General features: G+C 42.2%; 1 protein-coding gene across 6 annotated transcripts in view; it reads right to left on the bottom strand.

Moving 5' to 3' along the window:
• LOC132786128 (band 4.1-like protein 4) overlaps positions 1–18167 on the bottom strand; it is a 64958-nt gene that overhangs the window by 12649 nt on the left and 34142 nt on the right. For 5 of the 6 annotated variants that reach the window (XM_060792551.1, XM_060792556.1, XM_060792557.1 and 2 more), the window contains 12 exons: positions 11338–11442; positions 10701–10825; positions 9485–9582; positions 9199–9407; positions 8097–8249; positions 6416–6588; positions 4804–5052; positions 1891–2382; positions 1439–1828; positions 1098–1382; positions 843–1016; positions 115–261 (listed from right to left, as the gene is read on the bottom strand). In XM_060792551.1, the coding sequence (XP_060648534.1) occupies positions 115–261; positions 843–1016; positions 1098–1382; positions 1439–1828; positions 1891–2382; positions 4804–5052; positions 6416–6588; positions 8097–8249; positions 9199–9407; positions 9485–9582; positions 10701–10825; positions 11338–11442 (2600 nt within the window). The remainder of the gene's footprint in view (positions 1–114; positions 262–842; positions 1017–1097; positions 1383–1438; positions 1829–1890; positions 2383–4803; positions 5053–6415; positions 6589–8096; positions 8250–9198; positions 9408–9484; positions 9583–10700; positions 10826–11337; positions 11443–18167) is intronic. The other variant, XM_060792555.1, reaches the window with a different exon arrangement.

Below are 18167 nucleotides of genomic sequence, written 5' to 3'. Positions count from 1 at the left end.
AAATTTATGAAGAAAGAAATGAAAGCAGCAGATATGCTGCTTTACAAAATACTTAACTACCAAAGTAAAATAAATACTAAATTATAATACTACAGTGAAGTGTATTGTGCTTACCTTTCTGAGGAGTATGCATAGTCCTGATCAGCTCCTAGTCCAGAGTCTGTGTGCTCATGTGAAACACGTAACGCCGAGTTCTCCAGTGGACTCAGATTCGATCCCGTGGGCGAGATGAAGTCACCCATGCTCATGCTGGACATCATGCTGAAAGGTAGGACATAAATTAGATGGATAAATGGGGGAATATATTAAAGATACTAAAGTTGCTAATAAAGTAAAAAATATAACAAATAATATAGGAAGAAATAATCTAAGGAATATAAGACTAGAAAGTACAAAAATATAGTATTTAATAGATTATTTGGTATACAAAGTAGGAAACAAATTAAATAACTAATAACTAATATCGTAAGTAAAATAACAAATAATATGGGAAAAAATGATGTAAGAAATATACTAGTACAGTATTTTTTAGGTGGTTTGGTATATAAGAAAGTGAAGATGGTTAAATCAAGAATAGACTACACTTTGATAAAAATAATAATGTAAAAAAATACTAAATTATTTAATAAATTATAACAACTATGGAAATTAATAAACTAAATAAAAAGTCAAATATTGAGTAATTATTTTACAAGTAACATAACAAAAGATATAGGAAATAATAATGAAAGTAATTGTTTTATAAGTTCCATAGAGAAATTATGAAACTAATATGACAAATTATAAAGAAATTCATAAAGTAAATAATATGGTAATAGTCTAACGAACTTGTCTTTACTCACCGAACTAAGCCGTGTCCATTGTTGCGTTCGCACTCCCGGGAAGAGATCGTGCTGGCCGAGCGTATGGAACCGTTCTTGGGAGCTGCACCACCGTGACCTCCGTGGCCACCACCGCCAGGATTGCCGACGCCGCCGCCATTGCTATCATGCGGATGAGAGCTTTGGTAGTAGAGTCTACAAGGCACCAACCAATAATGAGAAATGCAATGCAAGCAGCACTCACTCTCGCCGTCTGCAAACCCGAACTCAACTTACCCGCGAATGCGATCCACGCGATTCTTGGCCTGTCCCGCATTGCCTGAGCCACTGCCATTGGTGATGGTGTTTCCTGAGCCTGTGCTCTTGGCACCGACGCTGCTCTTGCTGTTGCTCTTGTGTATCTTCAGATTGGAGTTGGAACGCTTCGAGGTGGTCTCCACCACTGTGTAGGGAATCTCGCGTAGCTGCTGCTCCGACATGCCAGCGGTGTCCACCAGATCGAATTGCAGATGCTTGGCCAGCTCGCTGTTCCACATGCGACTGCGTGACTCGGAAGGTGATCTAAGCGGGGGAAGCATAAATAATAATGGAGTAAAGAGAGAAAAGTCTTTACTTACTTATTCTTGCGATGGCGTCGCGACTTGTGATGCGAATGTGTGTCCGAGTGACTGTCGTTGCTGTGCAGACTGCGAGCCACCATGCTGCTCTTGGACACCGATGCTTGTTGCACCGAACTCTGTCCCAGACTCGCCTCCGCCTGGCGACGTTGAACCTCACGCCATTGAGTGGTCGAATCGATGAGCTCAGCGCTGCCGCTGCGCATCGAAGAGCTGCGATGTCCGGAGTAACTGCGTCCACGTGTGCTGTCATGATCGGAGCCACCGGCAGAGTCACGACGATGTCGATGCGAGCGTCGGTGCTTGCGATGATGCGAACGCCCCGAACGACCTGAGCCACGAGACAGCTCGCTCTCATTGTCCGAGGTGCGACGATGGCGATGCTTGTGGCTGTTCATGTAGAATAACCTTTTAAATGGATCCTAAGAGAAGTTGTAGATGTCTTTGCTTACCGTCGCGTGGAGCGCGAATCGTTGGACGAATGACTCTCCACGGAGCTGGAGCGATAGCGTTGCTGCTGATGCGAGGCGGATGAGGAGCTGGCGCGTTGCTGTCGATGCTGATGATGCGACGACGACGACGATGTTTGTTGCTGCTGCTGCTGCTGTTGATGATGATGATGATGATGATGACTGGTGCCATGGCCATGGCTGTGATGGCTATGATGATGATGCAGACCACCGCCCGTGGTGCTGACCGAACGCACCGAGCGTGGACTTGAGGGATTGTGGCCGAAGAGCGAACGCTGCTGGGATCTCGGCCAGGGAGCGCTGCGCGTGCTGCGAGGCGAGTCAGGTGTCTGCAAATTGCTGCCATTGTTGTTGTAGCTGCTGGAGTTGTTGTTCTGCTGCTGCTGCTGCTGATGGCTGTTGCTGCTGTTGCTGGGACGCAGACCCAGGCTTGTGGGTATACTATACGTGGAGCGGTAGGGACTGTCGTAGTTGCTGCAGAGAGAAAGGGAAAGGGGAAGAGGTGGGTGCGATCAGTCAGTCAGCACAGCAATTGCATGGCTAGCGCATTATTTTGCCATAAATTTAAATTGTTTAACATAAACGTTGATTAAAGTCTGCAGTTGCTTCGCAGCGTTTAGGCTGTCGAGCAGCAAAGAGAAGTCGAAGTCGAAGTCAAAGTCGAGTCTTTTGGATCGACACAGACAAATAATGCGCGTGTATAAAATTGAGTAATTGCCGCACTGGCAATCAGCGGGCAATCATTTCCAGCCTCAGCTCTCTTGCAGTTGGAGTTGGAGTTGAAGATGGAGATGGAGATGGGACTACCCCATTGTGGACGTGCCATTGTGCGCCTGGTCGCGCCTTGTGATTTATGTCCCGCATTGCCATGGTGTGGCCAACTTGATTGGCCTCTGTCGGTTGGTTCATGTTCCTCTCTCCGCTGCTGCTGTTCCTGTCTCTTTGCCATGTTCTCCTGTCGCTGTGCTGTCCACCTCTGTCTGCCACTGTCTGTTGTGTCTTCCCCCTTTCGGTTTGCCTTCTTTGTTTGCAAATGATAAACGACGTGAGCTATTTGCTAGCTCCTTTGCCTCGCCTCGAGCTCTCCTCTTCTCTTCTCTGATCGTTGGCTGCGCGTGTTCCTTGGAATTGTTGCGCCAGCGATTACACACAGAGAGAGAGAGACTCCTTGGCTACCATTTCGCTTAATATATGCATAGATGGTGGCCGCTACACGATGCGAAGACGAGCGCTAGACATTGATGGGGTCAACGCGGCGTTTGCCACTGCCACAAGTTAATGACGTTGCCACTGATCGGACAACAAATTTGTTGTGCCTGTCGCAGCAATGTCTTTGCAGCATTGCAGCCGATTTACTTGATGACACTTGCTGGATCTTTGTCTATCTATGGCTTAAGCTATATTTGCTTTTCTATATTCTGCAAGTCACTTTCCATTATACCTTTCGATTTGTGCTATATATCTTTAATATTGTATATTCTTTTTTATCGTACTTTAGTTTCTCTCTTCTTTATTATTATCTTATTATCATTATTCATGTTTATTTGTTGTCTGTCTGTAATATAAATCAACGCTCTCACTTTCTTTCAATCAATGTCTAAATAAGTTTATATTACTTTTAGAGTCCATAAATTTTCCTGTGACTGTTGTTTCAGTATATTTTATATTACCCTTTGGTTCACATTTACTTTGTCTTATGTTAATACTTCATTGTATTTGACACTCCTTTTCTCTTTTTAATTTTACTGCTGTTTCTTCCTGCCATTTACAATTGATCAATCTATGCTATCCATAAATAAATATACAGGTTTGTTTCTTTGACATTTAAGGTCTCCTTCAATATTTGTTTTACTGTCTTATCAGTTTCATTTTTTTCTAATTCTGTCTTTTTCAATATTAGAATTCTTCTCATTCTTTTCCACTACCAACTCTTGCTTTCTTTGTCATACTTCTTTATCATCCTCACTCTTTTTTTTTCCCAACTTCTCACGTTGTCAAATTCCTTTCTATTTTTTCAAAGAACCAGCTTGTCTGCTTCCATTTCCATTAAGCTCGCAACGCTTGATGCCACATCCTGTCAGCATTTCCGCTGCACCAAAACTAACTCCACTCCACTCTCTTCCCCCCATCCATTTCTCTCACTCTCGTTCTCAGTGTCTCGCTCTAATGGCCGATTTTTATTTGTCCATATATAATTTGATGTGCAAAACCATAAAACATTTAATAAATGTTGCGTCTAGACAATGTAACTGCCTTCAAATGGCAACTAAATGGATTTTGAACACGGCATTGGCACGAAGCATGCCACAACAGGAGGAGCATCAGCACTTGGACACCAAGGACACACAATGGCACAATAGCAATAGCAATAGCTTTGAACAATGCAAAAGGCGACGGCCTGTCAAATCCAAAAACAGACAACAACACGCACACCCGCAATCAGAAAAAGTGCGGAGGAGGCAACACATGATGAAGTGTTTTCTGCATTGTTTTTATATATTGAAGAGCGACGAGAGTGAGAGATTCACTATGCCAAAATGGCAACTCTATTTGCTTTGCAGCAGACAAAGAGAGAGTGGAGTACTCGCATGTTGCAAATTAAAAACAGATCAAAGGAAGATGCTGCCGCAGTGGCAGCAACATGAGAGCACTTCCGGCTCTGGCGCGACGCTCAAAATTATTACCAAAAAAAAAAGGCAAACAACAACAAAAAGCGAAATGCAGGGAAAGCCCAAAAAAAAGGGACAACTACGCCAAAGGAAGTGCACAAAAAATGTGTATATATATATATATATACTTATATATCTGGTTATATGGGTGTAGACTGACGTTGGGTAAATCAAAAACTTTTGTGCATGAAATGAAAACAAATGATGGATATTTTGGAGTACTCACTTGGCGCTGTTGCCATTGCTGTTGGCCAAGCTCTGCAGCGGCAGCGGCTGTGGCAGCGGACGGTTGCCCATAGAGATGATGCCACCTCCTCCACCGCCGCCTCCACCGCCTCCGCCACCACCTCCGTTGTTGCTGTTAAAAAAGTCATCAATCACGCGTCGTGGCTGGCGCTTGGAGGGAACACGCGTAAACGCTGGCGGCGCACGTCCGGCGGCAAGTGCATCCTTCTCCGTTTGCTTGTCCGTGCGACTGTTCGGTTGATTGGTTGGGTGTTCAAGGTGGGGAGTGGTTGTTGGTTGTTGGTCAGACATGCGAAGGGCACAGCGCACACAAAACATAAAAGTAGGCATAAAGTCGTACAAAATATATAGTATACTATGTTTATTCACAAAAACAAAGAAAAAAAAAATAAGAGAGAAATGGTCAAAACAGAAATGTAAAAGCGAGAAAACCCAAATAGAAAATAGAAATACGACACAAGACGCTGGCCCGGCTCGGCTTGGCTTGGCCGGTAATAATGAACAGTGAACCATAAAAAGGTTGTAAAAACTTTCATTTGTTTCACAAATTAAAAACGCAGGCAGGCATTCAACTTCGAGAACAACTCGCCGAGAGCTCGTGTGGTTCTTGTGGTAGGCGCGCAGTCGTAAAATGCGACGGCGCCCCAAAAGTTTGCTAGCCGAAAAAAAACAGAAGAGAAGTATTCACAACGAAAACGAAATTCTCCTTCTCTAGTTTTGGCTAATAGTTTCGTTTCATTTCGTTTCGTTTCGTTTTGAGTCTCTCGGTTAGCCACGTGAGCTCGATTTAGCCAAGTTCACCAAGTGCAAGAAAGTTTATTTTCTACTTGTTTTTTTTAATTTTTTCGTTGGTACTGCCCAGGCAAATGGGCAGCCGCAGTCACCACAAATGGCTGTCATAAACAGGGACCTGCGGCAGTCAACTAGCAGTTGAAGGTGGGAGGAGAAGTAGGTGGCAAGTCCGGACTGTGCCTAGGGTTCCTGCCACATTCGTCATGCACAATTGCCTTGCATTTTGGTCCCGCAGGCATTTCACAGAAAGTCATTAGTGGGCTTTGCACTCGACTTGCGTTTTGTTGAACGACTCCCAACTACAACTACAACTCCCAACTCCCAACTGCCGACTGCCTGCAGATCCGACATTTTTATTGGACTTCCAATTAGCTGGGGCAGCAACAGCAGCAGCAGCAGCAGCAGCCCAAGAGTTTGGTGTAAACTTGATCTATGTGAGTTTAACTCGGCATTAGAGATGCCGCCAACCAGCAAAAAACTGCAGCGTTGTATCGAAGCTGTTCAGCTGGAAGTTGTGAATTTTGCTCAGCACTGACTTTGCTTTTTTTTGCTCTGCTCTGTGCTCGAGTGCCCTTAATGATCTAATCACATGAGCTGCACAAGGATTTCAAGTGTCTGTGGGTTACATTTTAATTGGCTGCACTTTTCGGGGGCCCTGCACTTTAAATTGGCTCGACTGGCGGCTAATAAATTGAGCTCAGCTTGCGCTTAATAACTTTATTTAATGTGCAACTCCCACAGTGAGTTGGCTGCAAACACTTCCGGCAGTTCTCTCTCTTTCTTCGTGTATGTGTACTCACCTGTGTCTAAAGCGCGAACCGAGTTGAAACAAATCCGCTGCATGTGACTGTGAATTGGGCAGCGGTGCAACGCGCACCTGCCTGAAGAACGCATGATGCTCCACGCAGCAGCGCCACAAATGTTTGCACGCCGATTTCCTTGGAGTCTCAAAGCCATAAGTGCTGAGCTCATTCTGCAAAAAACGAGAAGAGAATCCACAATATACACACATAAGTGTGATAAGCACCAAGTCAAGTCACGATGATGACGATGACGACAGCGAGACAGCGACAACGACGAACCAGAGAATTGGACGATGTTTGGAGTTGCCACGACACACAAAAAAAGAAAACCTTTTGCCGACAAAAGCTGCAGCAGTTGCCAAGTAAAACGGCAAATTGAGTGAATGAATGCCCGAGTGAATTCTGCGTCGCAGCAAACTTCCCCTTTTTTTTTTTGCCAATGTAAAGTGTGAATTCTTTGACACAAGAAAAAAACGAAGAAGAAAAAACCGATTCTAGCCAAAAAATAGCAAAGAGAAAAAACGAAACCGTTGAAAATGTGAAAATACGAAAGTTTCGCTTTTGTGTGCGTCAACTGAAGAAAAGTTTTTTGATTATCAAAGCGTTAGCACCAAAAAGTGTTCAAGTTAGAATAGCAACCAGCTAGCTAGCAGCTCTTTTGGGCTTGGTAGCTACCAAGAGATACCACGAGATATCATCAACCAGCTACTTGTTGTCTAACGAGTGCTTCTTCACAGCTCACAGCCTTACTTGAGAACAACGTTGACAGCTAAAAGTTGTCACCCAACGTAAAAATTGGCGACACTGCAAAATGGCTACCAACCAAAAACACAAATTTTAAACTCTCAACGAAACTTGAATACGCTTTCTTTTGAGGTGCAAGCAATAGCAGCTTATAAAAAGTACTAAGTTTCATTGGAAAACTGTACTTAAACTTTAGAAGATATAAACTTTAAAACATCCAATAAAACTGGAAATTATTTTTGAAATATTTTGAAATACCTAAATGTTTATTCTATAAATGTGAATATATTGGTTTATGAAGTATTGATTTGTAATTTAAACCATTTTAGTAAAATATAATAACCCTATTATTATTCCTTGCTTAAAGAAATCAATGCTCGCATTTAAAATTTTTGAAAAGTCCAAAGATTTTTCAATCTAATATGAATTAAGGAATTTTTAATTTCATTACTTCGACTTAATCGGTATTCACATTTATTTTTGGCATTTCTATTAAATACACGGTTGTTATTAGTTTTATGCGGTTGACGGCTATTTTACTTTCAACTGGAATAGAATTATATGCTACATAGAAGATAAGGTGTGAAAGCTAAACTTTATCCGAAGCTAATATTATGTGTTCTACAACGAAGTACATGTTAAACTTTATCAGCTGACAAAGTGACTCAGAGTTTGAGTGTGAGTCTGTTTATACCCTTTCCCCCTCAAAAAAAAAGTAGAAGAAAGCATTAAAAACTTGAAGAGCACAATGGCAAACGGACTGCAAATTGTGTGAAGCACTCGAGAGCGAAATATTTATGGCTAAGAGCAAATACTTGGTCTTCTCTTCGTCGTCGTCGTCGTCGTCATCGCCATCGTCATCGTCACAGCTATATACAGAAAGAGAGAGCTATGGCAATGGGCATTGTTGGGTGCCGGGTGCGTTGAAATTTACATTTTTATCGCTTATCCTGAGCATAAAATAGCGTCCTTTATAATAAACTTTGGCAATGCGCGGCCAATAGTAATGAGCCACCGTCGTCTTGTTGCGCAGCACGACAATTCCGCTGGGTGTCAGGCCCAAAAAGTATTCCACGCTGTCCTCGCCCTGCGAAAAAAATAACACGAACAAAAAGAGAATTGCGAATGAGTTTCGAGAATGGAAAATGTTCTTGAGTTTCAGTTTTTGAAGTTCGGAGTTGAAAGTTGGCACAACGAGCGCGATGGCCATTGTTTTAGCCTAAGCAGGCGAGGCGACAAAAGTTTCTTTTGAAACAGAAAGAAGAATTCTCTGTGTTAACAAGCGAAAAAGAAAAGTTTCTTATTGGGCAGCTTGGCCTATTAGCAACTGCTGTCAACCCTCTTGCTTCCCCCTTCTCTTTTCCCTTTTGTTGGCAGTTAAACAGTAAGAAATCATAAAAAGAAATTGTAATTTTAGCTGTTAATTAAATTAAAAAAAAACAAATGGCCAGAAGGGCAAGGAGAGTGACTGGAAGGGGGGGAAAAGGGGTCTGGCAACTGGCGCCGCGATAGTCAATGATTTGTGTCTATAAACAAACAGAGCACAGCAGAGCAGAGAAGGCAAGGGCGAGCACACATACCACAGGCATGTGTAGAGTACAAGGGTTGCCCCGCTCCACACCCCCCTCCAACACACACACAACAACAACACACATGTGCATATGTCTCGTATACAAACACAGCTGGTGATTTATTGAGGTTTGATATCAAAGTAAAGGGCAATAAAAAATGCAAATGAAGTGCCAACTTACGCAGCACAAAAGCAGCTACAACAAAGGCGAAGGAGTTGGAGATGGAGTTGAAGTTGGGAGTTAGTGGGGGTTGTGGATATGGGGTTAGACTTGCTCGAGACAGCGATGGGGGCGTGGCTCGAAGTGAGTATAATCATTGCGTTGGTCTCCCCCAAAAATGTTGAGCAAATGATTTATAATATTTGCCATGAAACGAAATTAAACTTTGCATTCGCATTGACCCCTTTTATGGGCGCTTGCTTCGGTTCGCCTCCCTCCCTTTCCTTCCTTGGTGGTTAAACTTACCAGCACGGGATGCAAATCAACACCGTACATGTCATGCCATTTGACTTTATCCAAATAGTTCAACTCGGCACTCGATGGCGACATGCCCTTGAGCTGTTGATGCAGCTCCGAGACGCGGGCTTCCAACTCGCTGCTCTGATTGGGCAGCAGGCGAAACTCCGACACATAACCCTTTGAATGCCGCCGCTGATCGTAGTCCCCCAATTCGGCTGTAAATCAAAATCAAAATCACAAATATTATGTGTTCGTGTTGTAACATTTACAACCTTTCGTTCATCATACTCACATTGCACCACAAAGGCGCCCAATTCGGCGGCCAACTCGAAGGCAACAGGCAGTCGACCCTGTAGCACATCCTGTTTGACTTGCAGGAAAAGTTGATATCTGCGTGGCATAAATAAAACGAAACAAATTTAATTAGTTGGCCACACACACATGTGTGATGGGACTTTAATGTGCCCTAAACAAACGAAACTTTTGCTTTGCAACAATATTACACACAATTATTTGCCTAGCTCAAGTTGCTTGTTTGCCTAACGAACTGATGTTGGATGTGTAATCCTATTGCTGTGTATTATCGTCAATATTGTTAATAGAACCGTTTTTAGTGTAGCTCTTGGAAAATGCCACAATCTGCGTCCAGCAGTCGAAAGTCAATTGCCGTTTATTGTACGCCGCAGACTTTGTATAGCTAAAATAACAAAAATTCTCCAGTTCTCGCCCTCGCTACAAAATAATATGCAATGCAATGGACTCTTCAGCTGGCTGGCTTTATAAGTGCATTTTCAGTGCATTTTCATTTATATGCGCCAATATTAGCGCAGCAGTTGTGCACGAGTTTTGATCATGTTTGGCCAACGATTGGCATCCGTTTCCGCTCCTCCGTTTTCCTCCCTCTTGGAAGCACTGTTGCTGCTGCTGCACTTGGTGACGATTATGGTGGCAACAGCGGCAGCAACAGCAACAGCAGCAGCCAACGTGTCGTCGTATTAAGCGCAAATATTTGCACACACCAAATGCTTGATAAATGCAGCTAACTGCAGTCTGGATAGAACACGACATTTGGCATACAATTTCCCATCCTTTTCGCCTCTCATCTTTGCTAATAGCCATGGAATTGCCCCTTTGGGGATTTTCGCAATTTCATGACGATTGGCGCTTTTCGCAATTCATTTTGCTTGCTATGCACACACAACACTCACTCTCTACACTCTACTCTCCCTCCCTCTATATCTCACATAAATGTGTATTAAATGCATTATGCACCATCCATTAGTTGTCTGCTCTCTGACCAAAGTCCTCTGCCCTCGACTCGATTAATTTGCTTTTTATTATTGAATTGCGACTATGAGCATTTGTCTGAGTATGCGTATGCGTATGCGTGTGGCAATTAATAAATTGAATTTATGTAATAAAATTGTGCAACATTTAATTGCCCACAACTTTAATAATGACAATGAAAAGCATTTCATTTACGTACATTAAAGTACTACGCGACTCACCTCGTTATCTCCTCGAGCAGTTTACAAGGATCGGCGGCATAAAATTTAACGCCAAAATACAAATCATATGGATCCGATTTGGGCTTTAGTTGGCGTGAAATGCGTGACGCTGGATCCAGCCAGTGCTGCGAAAGAAAAGAAAATTTTAAATTGATAACAACATGGCGTATACGCAATGTGCGAGACAAAGCGACAGCAGGTGAGGCTGACTGGCACTTTGAACTAACATATGTATAAGCGTTTTTTATGGCCATCACACACACACACACACAAAAGGACGCGCAGGACATGCGTTCTGGCATAAAAGTGAATTTCAATGAAGGCCAAGGTGACGCTTCCTGTTCCTGCCCTTTTCTGTGCTTTGCCAGCGAGGGAAAGCGAAATTATATAATTTGCCTTGCAGGCGCTTTCGTCTCGCCGGCTGGCTCAAAGAGTTCTATGTGACTCGCTTTTTGTTTTCATTCTTAACGCTTCGCCTGCGCCTCAATGAATTTCAATGAAAACGAAAATGAATTTTAAAAACCAATATGTTTGCCAGCAAGCAGCATGGAGTCAGGAGCAAGGAGTCAGGATATGGCAGGCATCTGCCATATCCGGCTCTTGGTCGCCTTTTTTTTGCTGCTTCTCTTTCACTTACCGTTTGATTCTCGTCGTCTATGTAGCGAATGCCAAAGTATGAAGTCTCGATTAAATTGAGCCTGGCAAAAACGACATCCAACAGCGCTTGGCCCGGCAAATCATCCTGAAAATAGACAAGAAAATTGTTGTTAAAAGGCTGTGTGCAGCTGAGCAGAGAGCAGTAGAGAGGGAAAGAGAGAAAGAGAGTAAAGAAAAGAGAAAGAAAGACAACGTTGGCAAAAGCCATTCAATGGCAAAGCAAACACTCAGACCCTCCAAAAGAGACTCAAACGCAGCACAAAAAGTACTGAGAAAACTGAGCAATATTTGAAACACTGGCAAACTGTTGAGCCGTTGAATGGCCATAGCCAGCTCTTCCCCACACACAGACAGTCACAGGACCTCGACGAGGGCGAAATGTCCAGTCGGTGTCCTTTGCTTCTATCTTGCTGCGCTTGGCTGCGTCTGGCCAACAAAAGTGAAAACTTGCCGGCGACAATTATTCAATTGGAAAATTGCGCCTTTTTTTTTGTGTTGTTTGTGCGCATTTGCTGATAAACGCCCCTCGCAGACAGCCACGCCTCCCACTCTCTCTAACACCTCACACACACACACACACACACACTCACAGACAAACATTTTTGTTTGATTTAATTGAATTCGGTTCGCTCGAACTTTAACGCTTTAAAAAGCCAATTTTTGTTTTAGCTCTTCTCTCTTTTTTTTGTGGGCTTTCGACTAGCACCAATAATAAATTGAGTTGATTCCCCAAGGGCGTTTTTCGGGGATAAGCAAACGTTGGCAAAAGAGCAAGAGATGGAGGAGTAGATGGCGAGGGATACAGTTGCAACCGCAAAATACGCAAACTATGGGCCAGGAGACGCACCATTGTTAACCGCAGAGAGAAAGAGTCCCTCACATTCCACTTGCCACATGCCACATGCCACACCGGCTGCTTCTTCATTGTCTGCGTGGCACACAGCTGGCGCTCGACATGTTTGATTTTTGGCGCTGACCAGACACTATCTGCCGAGAGCGAGAGTTCCAGCCAATCCCCAATCCCAAACCCAATCTCCAATCCCTTGTCTGACTTTTAAGGCAACGTTCTATTCGTTTTTTTTTACTCTGTGTGTTGCGCTTTTTATTTGGGTTTTGCCGACTGCTGCCATGTTTTATTTATTGTATTTTGCTTGACCAAACATCCCTTGGTGGCCACAGAGAACAGCTCTTGTTGTTGCATCCCTTTTTCGTATTTTGGCCATGTTTTATTGTTGTTGCGTCATAAACTTAATGGCTGGCAAGTGTGAACAACCCGAGCCTGAAACTGCCCTTTGAATTTATGTTAAATATTTCTGCTGACCAGTAACAGCAACAGCAACAAAAGGACAAACAAACAGACAGATAGACAGAACAGAAAAGGATCACACTGAGAAATGAACTGATGATGCCGCTTTGTAAGTTGTCTCTTGGGGGATTGAAGGAAATGCCCAAGAAAATGCGCTTGCCTGGCGATAATCTGTATATGACAGCACGTGCAGTGATCTGCCCCCCTCTCTCTCTCTCTCTCTCTCACTCCCCTAGCCATTCAAAGGTCACAGCTAGTTGACTTGACTGGCAACCCGAAGGGAGCCATAAAGCATGTCGCAAATGTTAATATTGTTCAAAAACTAATTGTGAAATGTGAATGAATGAATGAATGACAGGCGGAGAGACAGACAGAAAGTAAAGTGCATGGCAAGGATAAGCAAAGGACACACAGCTGACACAGTGGCAATGACAGCTGCTAAACTCATAATGGGAATGTCCTTCAGTTTGCTTTAAAATTGCATTACGTATACGTACTGTGTACGTGCCACACACCAAACACATTAGACAATAGCTCGTAAAATGTTCAAAATGGAACAAGAACGAGAACGAGAAGAACACACAAGATACATGTCCTCATTGTTCGCAACTTTTAACTTGCAACTGCTAACTTGCAACTGCTGCCTGTCTAGCTGGCTGACTGCCTGACTGCCTGCCTGTTGCTTGAACTGCTGTTGAGCATATTGTTCTCCGATGCTTTTACTACGTAAGGACATAAGTAGAAAAGTGCATTTTAAAAATGCATTGGATACATGAGTACTCATGAACTTGTTGGCTGTCGGTTGTTGCCATTTACTTACCAGTCAACAGAGCACTGCGAAAAGTTTTGCAAGCACATCTCCTAAATGGAATACTTGATGACTGAGTGTAATCTCTTTCTGGTTGCCATTAAAACACAAAAAAAGTAAAAACTGCATACACATATTACGACTATTTAATAAACTTCCAAATAAACTGCAGAAGCTGCGCAGAGTTTTTTTTAATGCATCTTTGTTTTTTCGCCTTTAAAAAATATGAAATTCGATAGACACGTTCTTTACAAAGAACTGCTATTAAAGAGGATTAATTTCATATAAAATATGGTGAGAGTTGTATTTTTAAAAAAAGGTCGTTTCTTTTGACATATTAAATATATGATTCAAAGACATATATTTGCAATAAAAGCGCTTCATTTATTTTGAAATATGAAATTGAAATTAAACTATAAAAAGAGTATTTAATTTTTTAAAGAAATTTATTTTTTTCGCATTTTGAAAAGCTAAGAGAAATTCATCATTAAATTGGTCTCATTTATATGTCAATGCGTGAAACTTTCACTGAAATAGCAGTGCTTGATTTTTAAAGCAAATCAGTAGCAACTTAAATATATAAAATTTTGTAAAACCTTTTTGTTATTAAATGTGTTACAATCAATTTAAAAAGATTGCAAATATTTCATGTAATAGCAGCTAAGTTTTTTTTTTATGAAATTGTAGTGCCTTTGGCGATTTAAAATTTACTATTTAAAAATCGATAAAAGCACGTAGACTATTTAATAAAGTGCAAAATTATTTCTGTAGCAAACTCAATTCTCGATGTAATTTAAATCTCACTCAATATGCAGACATTGAACACTGCTTTATTATGCGAGACCCTTTAAAGCCCCAATGGACCATTTTGTGCTTCGATCTTAATGAACTACGTCTCGTGCATGGCCAAAATGCCTTGCTACGAAATTATGGCCTAAAATCAACGTAACATGTAACCATGGCCGGCAATGGCCTGCAATTAATCACAAAACTCTCGACGCAAACCCGGAAAAACTTGAGTGTATGCGTGTGTGCAAACAAAAGTGTTTAAGTCCCAAAAGGTTTGGCCAGACCAGACCACAGCAAACCAAAAGCAAACCAAACCAAACCGAAGCAGACCAGACTTCCACCCTTGTGTCCCTCCTTCAGATTGGAATCCATCAGTTTACGGCGAGTTCAATAAATTACGTACGCCTTGCTGAGAATCAATGACGTAGAGCAAAGCACAAAGTCTGGGCATCAAAGGCTGCCAAGTGTGGCGACTTTTCGATGAGAGAGCCAGTGCCATGATTATGTTGATGCTAATGATGATTAGGTCTTTGGCTTAAATGTCTTAATCAAATTATGCTTACTTTGATGTTTTCTAGAGTGTGTGTTTGTATGTTTGTATGTTTTCTAGTTGTAGCAAATCCATCCACATCGACATCGACAGCGTTGCCGTCGCCGTCGTCGTCGCCGCCAGCCAAGCCCACTTAATGAGCTTACATTTTAACTCCCGCCCCGCCCCTCCTTGCGTTGTCCCACTTCGAACCACACTTCGACCACTCCAAAATTGCCCCACATATTTGCCCGCTGAAGAAGAAGTTGTCTGTATTTTTACCGAGCGCTTTTCTTGTCAGCTGTCGGCAAAAAGAACTTTTGCCATGCAACTTAATTAGTGAGCGGCAAGTGGAAAACAGAACAAAATCTACCACATGCGAGTGAGTGTCGCCTCCGCCTCCCCCGCCTCCTCCTTCTCCCCCGCCTTCATCTTTCCGCACTCGATTCGCAAGACAACGAGGGCGACACTTTTGCGCAAAAGACGACGACTAAATCCCAGCAGCGTCTTTTGGGAACTTAATCAACACGCTTGCCGCAAACTTTGGCTACGTGACTAACCCAGTTTTCTTTTTCGTCTGGGAAATGGGGGAATGGAGAATGAGGATTGCGAATCTGGGCATCTGAAGTGCAGCATCTTTGCGTTTAATATAATTAACACATGCTCATAGTTCTCTGGTTTATCCTCCAGCTGCTCCTTAAGCGGAGCTTTGTTCGTTGAAAAACTGCACCTTGGAGCAGCTGTAATATGAATTCATGGCAAGGACTCTCAACAGTTGTATCTCCGGCTGTGTATCTGTATCTGTATCTGTAGCTATGTATCTGTGCAGCTTTTACTTTGCCTTTTCAGTCTCCCCAAATGCATTGTGCGTTTAATTGCGCTGCTTGGCTTAAACGTGCGCTGACCTTTGACAACAACACGCACACACAAACACATAAGCACACACAGACACAGACACACATTCGTTTGTGCTTATAACGGCATTATGAGTTTTAAGCTGCAGCAAACAAACAAAAGCCAAAGAAGATGTAAAAATACAAGTAGATATAAAAAAAAGAAAGATGAAAAAGAGAAAAAACACACTCAGTTGTTTGCAATGTCACAGACAAAACGGCGACAAGCGAATAGAAGTACAAAAGCGAAGAGAAGACGAGAAGAACGGTGACATGAAGCAGCAGCAGCGGCAGCGGCAGAGAGTTGAGAGTTGAGAGGCAGCTGTAGAAGAGCCTCCAATGGCAGCAACATCGTGTCGCAGTCATTCTCAACGTTATGCACTAAACAAAAACAACAAGAAGAAAAAAAATACAGAAATATAAAAACCAAGCCGGCACCCAAATGCTGCAAACAGATTTATGTCCATGTGCCGCCGCCTTGTTTACCCCCCTCCCAAAGCTCCCCGCTCATCATCTCTTTGCAACACAAATGCTGGCGCATCTTCACCTAACTGAAAACACATTCAACAAACGAGATTTGCGTAATTCCTGCAGAGCTCAGTCAAGGTTCGTCTCGGTTTACTGTTTGCCGCTTGTTCACTCGTTGTCGAGAGATGCCTCAACGTTTGCTGCATACTCTATTTTATAATCGAGGCTCTTAACAGACAGTCATCAACTTTGGTTTTCCCTTTAGAAGGATTGAGGTTGCAGATACTTTTCAATCGAATTGAACTGAACTGAACTGTTGATGTGAGTAGAAACTTTTGTGGGTTTGCTGTGAAAAGCACTACAAAGAGCTTAATTTTGAAGAGTAGTTCTTAATAACCATTGACTGAGGCTAATCTCTGCCGAGTTTTTGCACATTTTATTCAATTTATGGTTATTTATTTAAGCTTCATATTATTTTTATACCGTTTTATTGATAATTGATTTTTTGTTGCTGCACAAATGGAAAAAAAATGTAGTTATATTTGTTAAATGTTTATTAATTTTTTCAATTAGTTTTCCTTGAATTGAACATTTTTTAGCATAGCTTAATTTTTTTTTTAAATAATTTTTCACATATAACACAATGTGGCAAAATATTTTCAATATAACTTTCGAGTGAATTTTACGGCTAACAAAATTTATTATTTGAATTAAGATGAGGCTGAAACTAAGTTATTTTAGATTAGACTTTGATTAACGAAATTTTCTTATATTGCAAAAAGTAACAGAATTATTGTTGTAAAGAATTTTGCATAAAACATTAGAAATATTTGTAGTTATTTTATAGTAATCTTAATCAAGTTTGTTTAATTCATATTCATTCATTCTTTGTTTGTTTAAGTCTTGTGAAATTTTCTAATATGTCATTTTGTAACAGAATTAGCTTAAATTTAAAGCTGGTATTTCTATTTCTTTCTCAGCAATCTCTCTTTATATTTTGGTTTATTTAATTTCGTTTCGAGTTCGTTTCAAAAGAACTTGGCTTGCTTAAATTTTTAACGAAATATTCTCAGATTGCACAACTCAATTTATATGCTCAGTGGCAAGTTCTTTTGAGAGTATCTCATTTTCAGTTTGCTCAGGTTATCGAGTTTCCCTTCTGCGCTTGTTTTATGCTGAGCTCTCGACTTAGAGGCGCGCTGTCTGCTTACGGGAGTTTTATTTCGCATGCCACGCCATGGCAGAAAGCCTGACAATGCTGCAAATACTTTGCTTCTTGGATGGATTCAGCTGCAACTTCAACTGCGTTGCGTTTGTGATGCGATGCGATGCTCCGAGTGCAGCTTCCCATGCGAAATGCCATATGAGTTAAGAGCAGCAGCAGAAGCAGAAGCAGCAACAACATTTCGACCATCTCATAGCGGCACTTTTTTTTTTGCCAGCTGCTTTCTAGGCTATATGTCAGTTGTTAGTTGTCAGTTGTCGGTTGTCAGTTGTCGGTCGGTCGCCTGTACGCTACGCCCGTTGACATTTGTCGCATCTTTTTGGCTTTGCCAACTCATTTGGGGAGAGAGCGGGCAATCAATGTGTATGGTTGATACATGTGTCTGTCTGCCCATTTGCTGTTTGCTCAGTGAAATATTGCGCACATGCAACTCAAGCAACTGAAGCAACTGTTCTGCTTGTCAGCTGCTTTCCGGCATAAAAAGCAAGAGCTACAACTTCCGCTGCTCTGTCGACACCTGCATCACTTGCATTTTCCGCAAGCCGCACGCAAAGTACCCAACAGCAAGACAGACAGCAGTTGAATTGTTCGATATCATTGTTTGCCTAGCTGGCTGGCAAATATTTTGCGCTTATCCTCGCACATCACCAGCATCCCAAAGATGCCACAGAGAAGTGAACAGAAATAAGTAAAGCCAAATCAAATGAAAAAACCAAATCGAACACGGTCTGTGGCGTGGACTCACCTTGAAATTTCTTTGGCGTTTCAGCTTGTGCGCCATTCAAACGCTTG

This window comes from Drosophila nasuta, chromosome 2R (assembly GCF_023558535.2).
Source record: "Drosophila nasuta strain 15112-1781.00 chromosome 2R, ASM2355853v1, whole genome shotgun sequence".
In the NCBI taxonomy this organism is placed as follows: Eukaryota; Metazoa; Arthropoda; class Insecta; order Diptera; family Drosophilidae; genus Drosophila; species Drosophila nasuta.
Note: the sequence above shows the minus strand (reverse complement) of the source record. Positions and strands in the feature narration are given on the sequence as shown.